Source organism: Rhinolophus sinicus, linkage group LG11 (assembly GCF_036562045.2).
Source record: "Rhinolophus sinicus isolate RSC01 linkage group LG11, ASM3656204v1, whole genome shotgun sequence".
Taxonomy (NCBI): Eukaryota; Metazoa; Chordata; class Mammalia; order Chiroptera; family Rhinolophidae; genus Rhinolophus; species Rhinolophus sinicus.
Window position 1 is genome coordinate 306,230 of NC_133760.1, and position 14,454 is coordinate 320,683.

Below are 14,454 nucleotides of genomic sequence, written 5' to 3' on the forward strand. Positions count from 1 at the left end.
CTTCCTGGGTTTAATTTATTCCTGAGCATTTTATTGCTTTTGAAGCAATTGTAAATGGGATTGTTTTCTTGATTTCTCCTTCTGATAGTTTGTTATTGGTGTATACAAATGCAACTGATTTCTGAATATTAATTTTATATACTGCTACTTTACTAAATTCATTTATCAGTTCTAACAGTTTTTTGATGGAGTCTTTGGGGTTCACTACATATAGTACCATGTCATCTGCATATAATGACAATTTTCTTCCTCCTTTCATATTTGGATGCCTTTTATTTCTATTTCTTGTCTGACTGCTGTGGCTAGAACTTTGAAAAGTATGATGAATAAAAGTGGTGAAAGTGGGCAACCTTGTCTTATTCCTGATCTTAAAAGGGAATGGTTTTAGCTTTTCCCCATTGAGTATGATGTTAGCTGTAGGTTTATCATATATGGCCTTTATTATGTTGAGATATGATGCCTCTATTCCCACTTTGCTAAGAGTTTTTTTTTATCATAAATTGTTGCTGGATTTTGTCCAATTCTTTTTCTGCATCTATTGATATGACCATATGATTTTTATTTTTCATTTTGTTAATGTGTATCACGTTAATTGATTTGTGGATATTGAACCAACCTTGTACACCAGGAATGAAACCCATTTTATTGTGGTGTATGATCTTTTTAATGTATTGCTGAATTCGGTTTGTTAATATTTTGTTGAGGATTTTTGTATCTACGCGCATTAGGGATATTGGCCTACAGTTTAATTTTTTTGCAATGTCTTTGTTTTCGGGATCAGGGTGATAGTGGCCTCATAAAATGAGCTTGGGAACCTTCCCTCCCTCTGGATTTTTTGAAATAGTTTGAGGAGAATAAGTGACAATTCCTTTTTTTCTATGTTTGGTAAAATTCACCTGTGAAGCTATCTCGTCCAGGGCTTTTGTTTGTTGGGAACATGTTGATTACTGATTCAGTTTCATTGTTAGCAATCAATCTGTTCAGATTTCCTGTTTCTTGTTGAGTCAGGCTTGGAAGATTGTATACTTCTAGAAACTTACCCATTTCTTCCAGATTGATTAATTTGTTGGCGTACAGTTGCTCGTAGTGTTTTCTTAAATTTTTTTGTGTTTCTGTGGTGTCTGTTGTCACTTCTCCTCTTTCATTTCTGATTTTATTAATTTGGTTCTCTCTCTCTCTCTCTCTCTCTCTCATGAGTTTGGCTAAAGATTTGTTAATTTTGTTTATCTTTATTAAAAACCAGTTCTTGGTTTCATTGATCTTTTGTATTTTTTTTTCTTTTTGGCCTCTACTTAATTTATTTCCACTCTGATGTTTATCATTTCCTTCCTTGTATTCCCTTTGGGCTTATTTTGCTGTTCTTTCTCCAGTTCCCTTAAGTGTAGAGATAAACTATTGATTTGAGATTATTTTTGTTTCTTTAGGTAGGCCTGCATCGCTATGAATTTTCCTCTAAGGACTGCTTTCACTGCATCTCATAGATTTTGTGTCATTATGTTTTCATTTTCTCAAGATATCTTGATTTGTTCCTTGATCTCATTGTTGACCCATTCATTATTTAGTATCAAGTTATTCAGCCTCCATGTGTTTGTGTGTTTTCTGGTTTTCTTCTTGTAATTATTTTCTAGTTTCATAGCACTGTGATCAGAGAAGATGCTTGATATGATTTCAATCTTCTTAAATTTACTGAGACTTGTTTTGTGGCCTAGCATCTGGCTTATCTTGGAAAATGTTCCATGTTCACTTGAGAAAAATGCATATTCTGACGCTTTGGGGTCAAATGCTCCAAAAATATCTATTAAATCCAACTGGTCTAATATGTCATTTCAGGCCACTGTTTCCATATTGATTTTCTGTCTGAAGGATCTGTCCATTGGTGTCAGTAGGTTGTGGAAGTCCCCTATTATGATAGTGATACTGTTGATCTCTGTCTTTATATTGGTCAATGTCTGTTTTATATATTTAGGTGCTCCTGTGTTGGGTGCATAGTTGTTTACTAGGGTTATGTCCTCTTTTTGGATCAATTCCTTTATTGTTATGTAGTGCCCTTCTTGGTCTTTTATTATAGTGTTTGTTTTAAAGTCTATTTTGTCCAATATATGTATTGCTACTCTAGTTTTTTCTCATTTCCATTTGTTTGAAATATCTTATTCCATCCCTTTACTTTCAGTCTGTGTGTGTCTTGTAATCTGAGGTGGGTCTCTTGTAAACAGTATATGAATGGGTCTTGTTTTCGTATGCACTCAGCTATCCTATGTCTTTTGATTGAATCATTTAATTTATTTACATTTAAAATGATTATTGATAGATACATAGTTATTGCCCCTTTATTATTTATATTTCTAGTCTTCATTAGTTCGTTTTCACCTTTCTTCTGCTTAAAGAAGCCCTTTTAACATTTCCTGCAAGACTGGCTTGGTGGTAATAAATTCCTTTAGCTTCTTCTTTTCTAGGGAGCTCTTTATCTCTCCTTCAATTTTAAATGATAGCCTTGCTGGGTAGCACAATCTTGGTCGTAGGCCTTTGTTTTTCATTACTTTGAATATTTCCTGCCACTCCCTTCTGGCCTGCAAAATTTCTGTAGAAAAGTCATCTGATAGTCTTATGGGAGCTCCCTTGTATGTAACCCTCTGTCTTTCTCTTGCTGCTTTTAGGATTCTCTCTTTGTCTTTAACCTTTGCCACTTTAACTATGAGGTGTCTTGGTGTGGACCTGTTTGGGGATATCTAGTTGGAACTCTCTGCATTTCCTGGGCTTGTATGTCATTTTCTTTCACCAAGTTAAGGAAGTTTTCAGTCATTATTTCTTCAAATATGTTCTGTATCCCTTGCTCCCTCTCTTCTCCTTCTGGTATTCCTATGATATGAATGTTGTCGCGCTTGATGTTGTCCCACAGGACCCTTAAACTATTTTCATTGTTTTTTATTCATTTTCATTTTATTTTCTGAATGGGTGAATTCTACTACTTTGTCTTCTAGATCACTGATTTGATCCTCTGTTTCATCTAATCTGCTGGTGATTCTTTCTAGTGTGTCCTTCACTTCAGTTATTGTAGTCTTTATTTCTGACTGTTCATTTTTCATGGTTTCTGTATCCTTCTTTATGCTTGCTATTTCTTTGTTGAAATTGTCACTAAGTTCTGTAAGCATTCTTATTAGTAGTATTTTAAACTCTGTATCTGATAGATTGACTGCCTCCATTTCATTTAGTTCCATCTTTTGAGGTTTCTTTTGTTCTTTTATTTGGGATGTGTTTGTTTCCTCATTCTGGCTATTGCTCTGCGTTTGTTTCCATGTATTAGGTAGATCATCTATGTCTCTGAGTCTTTGCTGGGTGACCTTATGTAGTATGTGTCCTTTGTAGTCAAATTGCTCAGTCTCCCTAATCTCCTGTTCATATATTCCAGAGGTATCCCTTGATTTGTGTGTGTTCTCCTGTTGTAGTTGAGCCTTGATTGCTTCTGGCTTGTCAGTGGGTGGGAATGACGCCCAGGCTGAGTAGCTATGATGATTGGCTATGCCCACAGTGTGTGAGCTGTTGTGTGAGGACTGATCCTTCAGCAGAGGCTTTGGCCCTACAGGCTCTTGTGCCTGTTGAGAATTCCCTTTGTGCGTGCTGCTTGTAGGTCAAACAGGTAGTCCTCTGGTTTGTTCTGAAGGTGGCCTCTGGGTGTGTTGATTCTTGTGCCTCATGGGCGGGGCTCTTGTGCAGGGCAATTTCAGAACAAAACAAACCAACAACCACAACAAAGAAAACCAAATACACTCACACATAGAAACAACAAACACTCAACACAAACGAAAATATAAAAATAGAGAGAGAGAGCGAGAGAGAGAGAGAGAGAGAGAAATAAAAGAAACAAAGAGAAAGGAAAAAAGGAAGGAAAAAAAGAAAAATGCTCAGGTCTTGGCTTAACGTTCACCAGCTATCTCCAAGTTGTCCACAGCTGTAAAAAATCTCCTCTGGGTCTTGTGGAGGTGGGGTTGGTCACCAGGCACCCAGAGTGCCCCTGGCAATGCAATTCTAGATGGGCGGGGCAATAGGGTGTGCTCGGTAGTTTTTACAAAGTCAGTGCAGTTTCTGCTCTCACCCACACAAACTTGTGCTGAAAACACCAAAGCCAACCACCAGAAGGTGGGCTTCTTTTGTGTGAGCAGGTTGCCTGGGTCTTACAAGGGGAGATATGGAAGGCAATAGATTTCTGAGCATCTGAAAACCCAGAGCTGCCTCTGCAACCTGATGCTAGACCTGTGTCTCAGTGGCTGTAGTTGCAGTTATTCTGTTCTGTAATCTGACAGACACTGCTCCTGCTTCTTCTGGAGACTGCTTGTAACTCTGGGACGGCGGGGGTGGCGCGAGCTCTGGGAGGGTCAGGGGGAGATGTACAGGCTTGAGTCTTTTCTGGTTCTTGCCTAGCTGTGAGGTTTAAGCCACAGTTCTCAGCTGGGCACAGCAATCTTATGTGCTAATCCTTCAGGCAGGACTGCAGGGCACAGGGAGAGAGCCCAAAGCCTGGATTTTTCCTTTTCCCATGGTCCTTGTGGTCTCCAGTCTGTGTCCTGGGGCCCATAACCCTCCTGTCGGCAGCGTCTCCACACTTCCCCTTTTCTTCCTACCCTACTCGCCCAATTCGCACACCTTCAGGTGATTCATTGTGCAGGTCTCTTAGTTGCTCCTGTGTGATGAGCAGAGAATTATTTGTTGAATTATAGTCATTCAATTTGTTGTAACTTCCACAGATTTCAAGAGCACCCCTCATGCCACCATTTCTGTGACATCACTACATGACTATGCTATGTTTTGAGTTTCAATTGCCCTTGACCCACAAAGCATTTTTTTCCACGTTTTTATTTAAAATGTATTGTAATGGGATCTGCACAAAAGGAGAGGGTGAAGGGTGGGGAACATGCAGGGGACACAGGAACATGATGACAAGGCCAGGGCCACAGCTTCGGCCTTGGAGGAGAGGGAAGAAAACAAAAGGCCAGGGCTGGAGCTGGGGTGGAACAGGGAAGGGAGAGACACTGTAGTGCCATTCCCCCACCCCAGGAAGCACCTCTACTCCCATGTTTCCCCCACTTACCCTGGCCCCCTAAGGTTCCATCTCTTGTCTTGCTTCTGGCATTAGTGGCTTCTTTTCCTCCCCTTGACTTGTTTTCCCGAGAGGGTCTCAGGTAGGATGAGGCTTAGGGCCTGACCCAAACAGCTCCACCTCACAAAGATTCTACCTCTGCCATTCTCACCTTTTCTAAATGGTAAGTTTTACCAGTCTAAGACACAGTTACGCCTTTTAAATCCTGCTTGCAAATGAGTTTCTTCATTTCCGATGTCAGGTCTTCATTGTCATATTTTTTCATATGCAATTGAAAACAACATGGCATGTTATCTTTTGCTTTTCTGACTTCTACATGGATGCAGGTGACACCCAGGAGTGGTCACACCTCTCCTAGGAAATAGCCCCAAATATGTGAAGACATTTTTTATTGTCACAATGGGGTGGAAGCTGCAGTCCAGGCAACATGAAGGAACCCAATGAATCTTTACCCATTTCAGTGGGAGAGCCAGAGTCTGTATGGGAAAGAGGTGGATGAGAAGATGGGGTAAGTGCTCACAGCACAAAAAGGGATTCCTGCAGGGTAGGAATTAGTCCAGTGGAAAAGATAGCGTAGGAGGAATAACTCCTGACAAATGCACTTAGTGTGTGGAGATAAACGATTGGTCCTAAAAACCATACTAATCTGAGTGCCGCTAATACACTGTGGTGTAATCCACACTGATGGTTGGTTCATAGTTTATTTCTGTAGTATTTAATCTCATATTAAATTGACCTATGGTTTCTTTTTGTTTTTCTTCCGTCCCACCCTTTTTTCCCCCTCCTCCTGCCCCTCCTCCAATTCAAGCCGTTGTTTCTCAGTCTAGTTGTGTAGGACACAGCTCCCTGGTCCATGCTGGTATTATGAGCCTTGCGCTCCCCTCCACTGAGGCAGCTGGTCGCCAGTCTTTGGTCGTCTGTTCACAGCAGCTCACAGCAGCTCTTGCTGGCTGCCAGCCACTCACGATGGCTGCTGGCCACTCATGGCAGCACACAGAAGCACACAGCAGCCCGCAGCAGCACACAGCAGCTCACGCCAACCTCCAGCTGCTCACAGCAGCCCAGCTCCAGGGAGAGTTGTTGTTCACAATCTTAGCTGTAGCAGGTGCAGCTCACTGGTCCATGTGGGAATCCAACTGGTGGCCTTCGGCATTAGGAGCACGGTGCTGCTACCACCTGAGCCACCGGGCTGGCCCGACCTATGGTTTTAACTCTGATTTGCCTGACATGAAAGAACACATAACACTACTTTCAGAAAGCAAGCTTTTTTATATAAAAAGTAATCTCTTAACATTTGAGTGTATGGTGTCATCAGTCTCTATATGCAAACCAAGTTTTGGACGGGGTTCCACTCTGTTGTGAATGGTTACAAGTGCAAATTAACAAAAATGTTTTGAGAGTGAATATATGAAATTTCCAATTTTCCCAACAACAAAATGTTCTCATTGTATATTGCTCACCTAAATTATTTCATTAAGTGCTCCAATCTCAAAAGATTTATACTTATTCCTGAAATGTTGATTTCATATTTTTTCCATATTTGCTTCTATTTTCACTTCATGTAAATCAAGGAGTATACGATGGGTTGTACTTTGGTAAAACTGAGGACATAAATATAATCCTATAGTGTATATTCATAAATGTGAGGCAGGTTTTAGAGATCACAGTCTGAAATTGCACCACTATTGTATTTTTATTATAGTGTAAGAAATGTCATGAGCCAGAATGTGGAGGGAATAACTCAAGTGCAAGTACGTGACCCATAAATTGTATGTTCCTTGATCCCACGATGGAAGGAAATTGTTATCAATTCCTTCAACCTCGAGAGCCCAAAGCACTTCTCGTTTATTATGAAGTACCCTATGGAGGTGGAATATAACAGTGTTCATACAAGTAACATGATTCATTCAGGGTTATGAAAAATGATTAACTGTATTCATTAAAAACATGAGCCCAAATATACATTCCCAATAACACGGGCAAGAAGTAATGCCAGCCCTTAGGTGGGAAACACACACACACACACACACACACAACCTTTCCGGTTCTTTTCATTTAGGTGCTCTCTCAGATTACTGCTCTCTACAATTTCCAAGAGCAAAACAAATTTTTCATTACTATTGATATACAAGTTATTGCCAGTCAATGGAAAAAAGTCACCATTTCCTCTGCATTATTTCTACCACAGAATCACCCCCCAGTAACCTATCACTCTCCTCCCATGAAAAACCCAGCCCTCAATGTCCAGCCTGCTGTTTCTTGGTCTGTTTGGTATTCTTTCCTGTGACCTACAGGGGCCTGTCTAGAGATGGGCACCCTGAACCTAGTAAGTATGAAGCCTGATAACATAGTTTTACATTACTCTCTGCCTTCCCTAATGCAAATTCATGCAACAATGAATCTGATATTCAGTGTCCTTGTTTTTCCAGGGGTCATGGATATATGCCTAATGAAGGAGGCACTTGCACTGTATGGATTGCTTCCCAGGGATCATCATGAAAGGCCTGTAAGAAATGCTTAACTTCAACAGACTTTTAACTTCACGTTAAAATTCATAAATAGTAATGCAGTCTTTTCCAGAAAACTCAAATAACTAAGTATTACAAACCCTAAAAATAATGGACTGTTTGTACACATCTTTGTTCCTGTGATATATACCATGTCCTGAATTTTAAAAGTTTGCTTTGTAATTGTTCTGAAGCATATAATGTCACGGGTTAATCTCAGAGAACTAGAGACTTACCATATTTCCCCAAAAATAAGACCTAACTGGAAAATAAGCCCTAGCATGATTTTTCAGGATGCTCGTAATATAAGCACTACTCCCAAAATAAGCCCCAGTTAAGATCGTCAGCCAGACAGACACATTTAGTACATCAATTACAACACACAATGAACATATTGAATTTTAAAATAACAATATTAATATATAATTAAATTATTGACACTAATACTTAAAATAAATTATAATATAAATTATAATTAAATATTTGTAAGTACCCAAATGGGCGCCTTTGGGTGAGAGGTAAACACCTATCTAAACAGATGAACTAGAGACTGATTGCCCAATGACCAGTTGGAGTACAGACATAAATAATGTGCGCACTTGATAACGAACGGACGTGATTGTGTCTAATATGAATCTTCATAATTCAATACATCGTGCATTGTAATGGATGTACTTAATGCACTCATGCGAAATAAAGAAACGTTTTCTGAATTTTGGTGCCTGCAATTTTTTGTTGCTTTTGCGTGGACCATCATTCTTAACTTGTCATTATTTTTGTTGCCACTCCTGTCTCGTAAGTCTTCAATTAACACTTGATTTAATGGTAGATTTAAAGGGAACAATATTTTGACCCCCAGACAAGATGAGTGCAAAAAGAAAGAGCCATCCCATTGAGTACAAGAAAGGAATTGTGGAGGACTCCCAGGGCAAGAATCTTACAGCTTTCTACAAAAAGAATAAGTTGGATCTCCGAATGGTCTGAAAATGGCGAGCAGAGTACGATAACCTCATTCAACAGGTGGACAAGGGAAATGCTAAGAAGCGCAAGTGTGGATCAGGTCGGCAACCATTATTTCCTGAGCTGGAAGACATCATCTGTGAATGGGTTGCTGACAGGAGAGCAAAGGCTTTGGTTGTGCTCAGGGCTGACATTCAGGCATTTGCCCTTGCAGTGGCACCACAGTTAGAAATATCCCAGAAGAATTCAAAGCATCACAACACTTGCTGGATGGCTTCCTTCAGTGATATGAACTGCCTCTAAGATCGACAACACTGTTCAAGCTGAAAGATACTGGAGTTATTTAAACACACACCTGCATTCAAGTCCTTTGTTGACGGCATCGACTTTTCTAAATACCAACTCTCCAACATGATTGCTATGGATGAAACTGCAGTGTTTATAGGCCAAGGATCTCAAACGACAATTGATCAGAGGGGTGCCTCGTCAATCTACATTCCCTCCACTGGTTATGAAAGTACACGTGTTACCTGTATTTTGGCAATTCGTCTGAATGGAAAAACAGCCCCATCTCTAATCATCACTAAGGGCAAGAAAGATAAGGTTGGACGTGTTTCAGGCATTTATGTTCTTGAAACCGAAAAAGCCTGGTGCACATAAACAGTTATAAGGAAGTGGGTTGATTTAATGCTGCCACTTGTTTTGTGAGGTGGCCAAAGAGGTCTGCTAGTCTGGGATTCAGCCAGCACTCACCGCACTAAAGACATGAAGAACTTTCTTGTAGAGAGAAGAATAGATCAAATAATGATTCCTGCAGGAATGACTGCCTATCTCCAGACTCTTGATATTGCAATAAACAAGCCATTCAAGGACGATTTGCCCATGGAAATAAATGACTACATTGAAAATAAAATGGAGAGAAATCAGCGTGGAAACTTTGTGAAGCCTAGCCTGCAAGAGGTCGTGACTTAAGTGAAGGATTCATGGGATAAAATCACTGAGAGCTGTGTTGCCAATGCACTACGAGCAGGCTAAATGGACAAGAAGTGCTCATTTAAGGAGAGCTGTTTTCCTGGACATGAGAGATTAGGGCCAATGGTTATACAGGACATGGAGCTGCAAGAAATTCAAGCTGGAATTAGGGGTTTGGAGAATTATGACGATGTTCCAGAAGAAGATGACATGACTGTATTTGAATAAATGTAGATTTTTGTACATGAATGAATAAATGTAGATTGTTGTACATGAAAAAAATAAGATATCTCCTGAAAATAAGCTCTAATGCATCTTTTGTAGCAAAAATTAATATAAGACCCGGTCTTATTTTCGGGGAAATACGGTAATTATTCCTAGTATGGAATGCTGACTGTGTGGTCAGTTGTGAGACTTGCTTAAATTCACTACACTTGTAAGGGTTCTCCCCAGTATGAAATCTTAAATGAATCCTGAGGACAGTTTCCTAGTATTTCCATGTTCAGTATATCACCGTGTTTTCCCAAAAATAAGACTTAGCTGGACCATCAGCTTTAATGTGTCTTTTGGAGCAAAAATTAATATAAGACCTGGTCTTATTTTAATATAAGTCTGGGTATAATATAATAGAATGCTGGGTCTTATATTAATTTTTGCTCCAAAAGATGCATTAGAGCTGATGGTCCGGCTAGGTCTTATTTTCAGTGAAACGGTAGTGTAGTTTCCATCCTGTGTGAATTTTGTCATTACTCCAAAGGCATAGACATTTGGTGAAGAGCCTATGACATTCAAATTTGTAAGGTTGCTCTCCAGTATGAATCCTCTGATGTCCCACACTTTTGACCTTTGGGTAAAAGCATTAACACACACATCAATTTTGTGTGGCTCTCTCAAAGACATGCATTCTGATTTCTAGTTAATTTGAGACCTGGAAATAGGCTCTGCCACATACATTTACATAACTTCTCTTCCCTATGGGGTCTCTGCTGTTGATTAATACTTGAACTCAAAGTAATGCCTTTGTCACACTCATTGCACCTGTAAAAATCTTGCCACACACTAATTTGTGTGATTTCTCTCCTGGATGCATTTTCATATATCCAGTAGAGAGTGAGCTCTAATTTAAAGTTTTGCCACATTCACCGCATGTGCAAATATGAACTACTGGATGAACCCCAAGTTTAAGGCAATACCTAAAAGCCTTCCACATCCAGTACATTTATCAAGTCTCTCGCCAGTATGGTAAGTTAGGGTTCAGCTCACACTAAAGACTTTGTCATACTTGTGACATTTTTAAGGTTTTTCTCTCAGATGTCTAGTATGTATTCTCAGATGTCTTACAAGGGGTGAGGTGTAACTAAAGACCTTGCCACAGTTGGTACATTTGTAATGTTTCTCTCCACTATGGATTACCTGATGTCTGGTTAGGTTTGAATGCTCACTAAAGGCTTTGCCACACACATTACATTTGTAAGGTTTCTATACAGTATGAATTCTCTGATGATCTGTAAGGTGTGATTTCTGTACAAAGACCTTGCCACAGTCATTACATTTGTAAGGTTTCTCTCCACTATGGATAAACTGATGTCTAGTCAGGTGTGAACACACAATAAAGGCTTTGCAACATTCATTACATTTGTAAGGTTTGTCTCCACTATGGATAAACTGATGTCTAGTCAGGTATGAACACACAACAAAGGCTTTGCAACATTCATTACATTTGTAAGGTTTGTCTCCACTATGGATTAACTGATGTTTAGACAGGTTTGAACGCACACAAATGGCCTTGCCACATTTCTTACATTTGTATGGTTTGTCTCCTATATGAATTCTCTGATGACTTGTAAGGTGGAATTTCTGACTAAAGACCTTTTCACACTCATTACTTTGTAAGGTTTTTCACCAGTATTAATGCTTTGATGATGTACATGGTTTGATTTTTTTACTAAAACCTTGCCACACTCATTACATTTGTAAGGTTTCTCTCCAGTATGCAGTACCTGATGATAAGTTAGGCTTGACCACACCCTAAAGGCTTTGCCACACTCACTACATTTGTAAGGTGTTTCTCCAGTATGGATGAACTGATTGTAAGTTAGGCTCCACCACACCCTAAAGGCTTTGCCACACTTGTTACATTTGTATCTTTTCTCTCCTGTATGAATGCTCTGATGACTTGCCAGATGTGATTTTCTATGAAAAGTTTTACCACGCTCAGTACACTTGTAAGGTTTTTCTCCAGTATGGATTATCTGATGTCTAGTTAGGGTTGAACGCACCCTAAATTCTTTGCCACAATCATTACATTTGTAAGAATTTTTCCTTCATGCTTTCTGGTCTGTTATTAGTATTGAACGATTCCTAAGGTCATTCCCATATATATATATATATATATATATATATATATATATATATATATATATATTAGAAATGTGGGCTTGGGCACTAGGAGGCACTCCTTGAAGTGGAGAAACAGAGGAAGTATTGTTGATAGACTTCTCAGTTACTTTACATTCATAAGTTTTCCCTTCATGATGAATTATCTCTACATCAGCCAGATGTGACTAGAAGCTTAGTCCAAGCCTATTTTGAATAGGCTTATTTCCTGCTTGCTTTCTACCATGTTGATCTCTCCTATCAGGAAGATGGTTTTTATGAGTTATAGGCATTCCTTGGTAATTTGTTTCATCATCTCTCCACTGACATGCAAAGTCATGCATATTTTTCTGTATTTCTCTGAAGGGAACATTTTTTATTACATGGCTGTCATGTCTTCTAAACATCACTATTTGGAAGATTTCTCTTGTATTATTGGGTCTTGTTGGTTTTAATTTCTTGATCACATATGGAGGACAGATATCTACAAGATATAAAAAGACCATAGTTTTCTTATTAATGAGTTCCTAAATAAAAGTTTCAGGGGCCCGCCTGGTGGCTCAGGCGGTTGGAGCTCCGTGCTCCTAACACCGAAGGCTGCCGGTTCGATTCCCACACGGGCCAGTACCAGATGCCTCAAGGTTGCTGGTTCAACTCCTCAACTCCCGCAAGGGATGGTGGGCTGTGCCCCCTGCAACTGACAACAGCAACCGGACCTGGAGCTGACCTGTGCACCCTCCACAACTAAGATTGAAAAGACAACAACTTGACTTGGAAAAGCCCTGGAAGTACACACTGTTCCCCAATAAAGTCCTGTTCACCTTCCCCACTCCCACAAAAAAAAAAAAAAGAATAAAAGAATAAAAATGTGAAGAAAAAAAAAGAAAATCAGAGACAAGCATTGATGAGGATATGGGAGAGAGAGAACACTAGTGCAATGTTGGTGGGAATGTAAATTGGTGCAGCCACCATGGAAAGCAGTATGGAGGTTCCTCAAAATATTCAAAAAAAGGAAAACCACATGATCAAGCCATTGCATTTCTTGGAATATATATATATATATATATATATATATATATATATATATATATATATCACTATCTCGAAGACATACCTGCAAACCCATGCTCATTGCAGCATTATGTACAAAAGCCAACACATGGAAACCAATCAAGTGTCCAACAACAGGTAAATAAATAAATAAATGAACTATGATGACATTATGCTATGTGAAATAATTCAAACAGAGAAAGACAAATAGTGTATAATTTCACTTCTACAGCTTTCTTCTACAGCTTTCTGTGGAATCTAAAAAAAAAAAAAGAAAAAGAAAGCCAAATAGAAAAAGAGGAGAAACAGTGGTTTCCAGGGGCAGTGTGAGTGGCAGGAATGGGATGTTAATTAGAATACATTCTTCCAGTAATAAGATGAATAAATTATGATGGTCATGTTAATTAACCTACTATGGTAATTATTTAGCAATATACATGTATATCAAATATCACCATGTACACTTTAAATTTACAGTATGTTATATGTTAAAAGCTAGGAACAAAAGAAAGTACAAAAGAATATTCAAAGAGATCCTGGCTTACCATTGCATAAAAAAGATTTCCAAATAGAAGATTTCAAAAGAAGAGAGAGAGCCAAAACTAACAAGAGGAAGGGGGGAAAAGAGTAAGATTAGAGATAAACATAGAGCATAAAAAATAAGAAAGAATACAAAACTAAGAGTTGGTTCTTCCAAAAGTTCAACAAAATTGAAAAACCCTTCGTTAGGTTAAGAAATAAAGAGAGAAGACTCCAATAATTAAAATTGGAAATGAAAGAAGGGACATTATACTTGCTTATAACTGATCCTACAGAAATCAAAACCATTATAAGAGAATACAATGGGCAATTCTATGCCTAAATATTGGATAATCTAGAAGAAATTAATAAATTCCTAAAACAAAACAAAACAAACCACACACAACCTACCAAAGCTAAAGCAAGAATAAAAAATATGAACAGACCTGTAACTTGTAAGGAGATTAAATAACTAATCAAAAAACATTTAACAAAGAAAAGCTACATAGCTTCACTGCAAAATTCTTCCCAACATTTAAAAAGAATTAACACAAATCTTCCTTAAACACTTCGCTAAAAATTGAAGAGGGAACACTTCCAAACTCATCGTAGGAGGCCAGAATTACGCTAATATCAAAGTAAGACAAAGACAATACAGTGGTACCTCGGTTTTCAAACATAATCCATGAGTTCTGAAATGTTCAAAAACAGCCGACAGCTAGGCCTCAGGATCTTGCACTCAGCGGAAGCTGTGTGACATGTTTGACTTCTGAGTTGTGTTCGAAAACTAAAGCATTTACTTCTGGGTTTACGGCGTTCATAAACCAAAATGTTCTTCAATGGAGACGTTAGAAAACTGAGGTACTACTGTACAAGAAAACCACAGATCAATATCCCCAATGAATACTGATGAAAAAGTATCAGTGAAACAATAATAAATCATATTAAACAGCACATTAAAAGGATTATACACTATGA

The 14,454-nt window shown here is 38.7% G+C and overlaps 1 protein-coding gene across 1 annotated transcript; it reads right to left on the reverse strand.

Moving 5' to 3' along the window:
- Nucleotides 1-10,219: 10,219 nt before the first annotated feature.
- Nucleotides 10,220-12,413, reverse strand: ZNF813 (zinc finger protein 813). The gene is given in 3 exon segments (XM_074315857.1): nt 10,220-10,359; nt 10,773-11,417; nt 11,420-12,413. Coding segments are annotated over 3 exon segments (1,779 nt in total).
- Between the last annotated feature and the right edge of the window lie 2,041 nt (nt 12,414-14,454).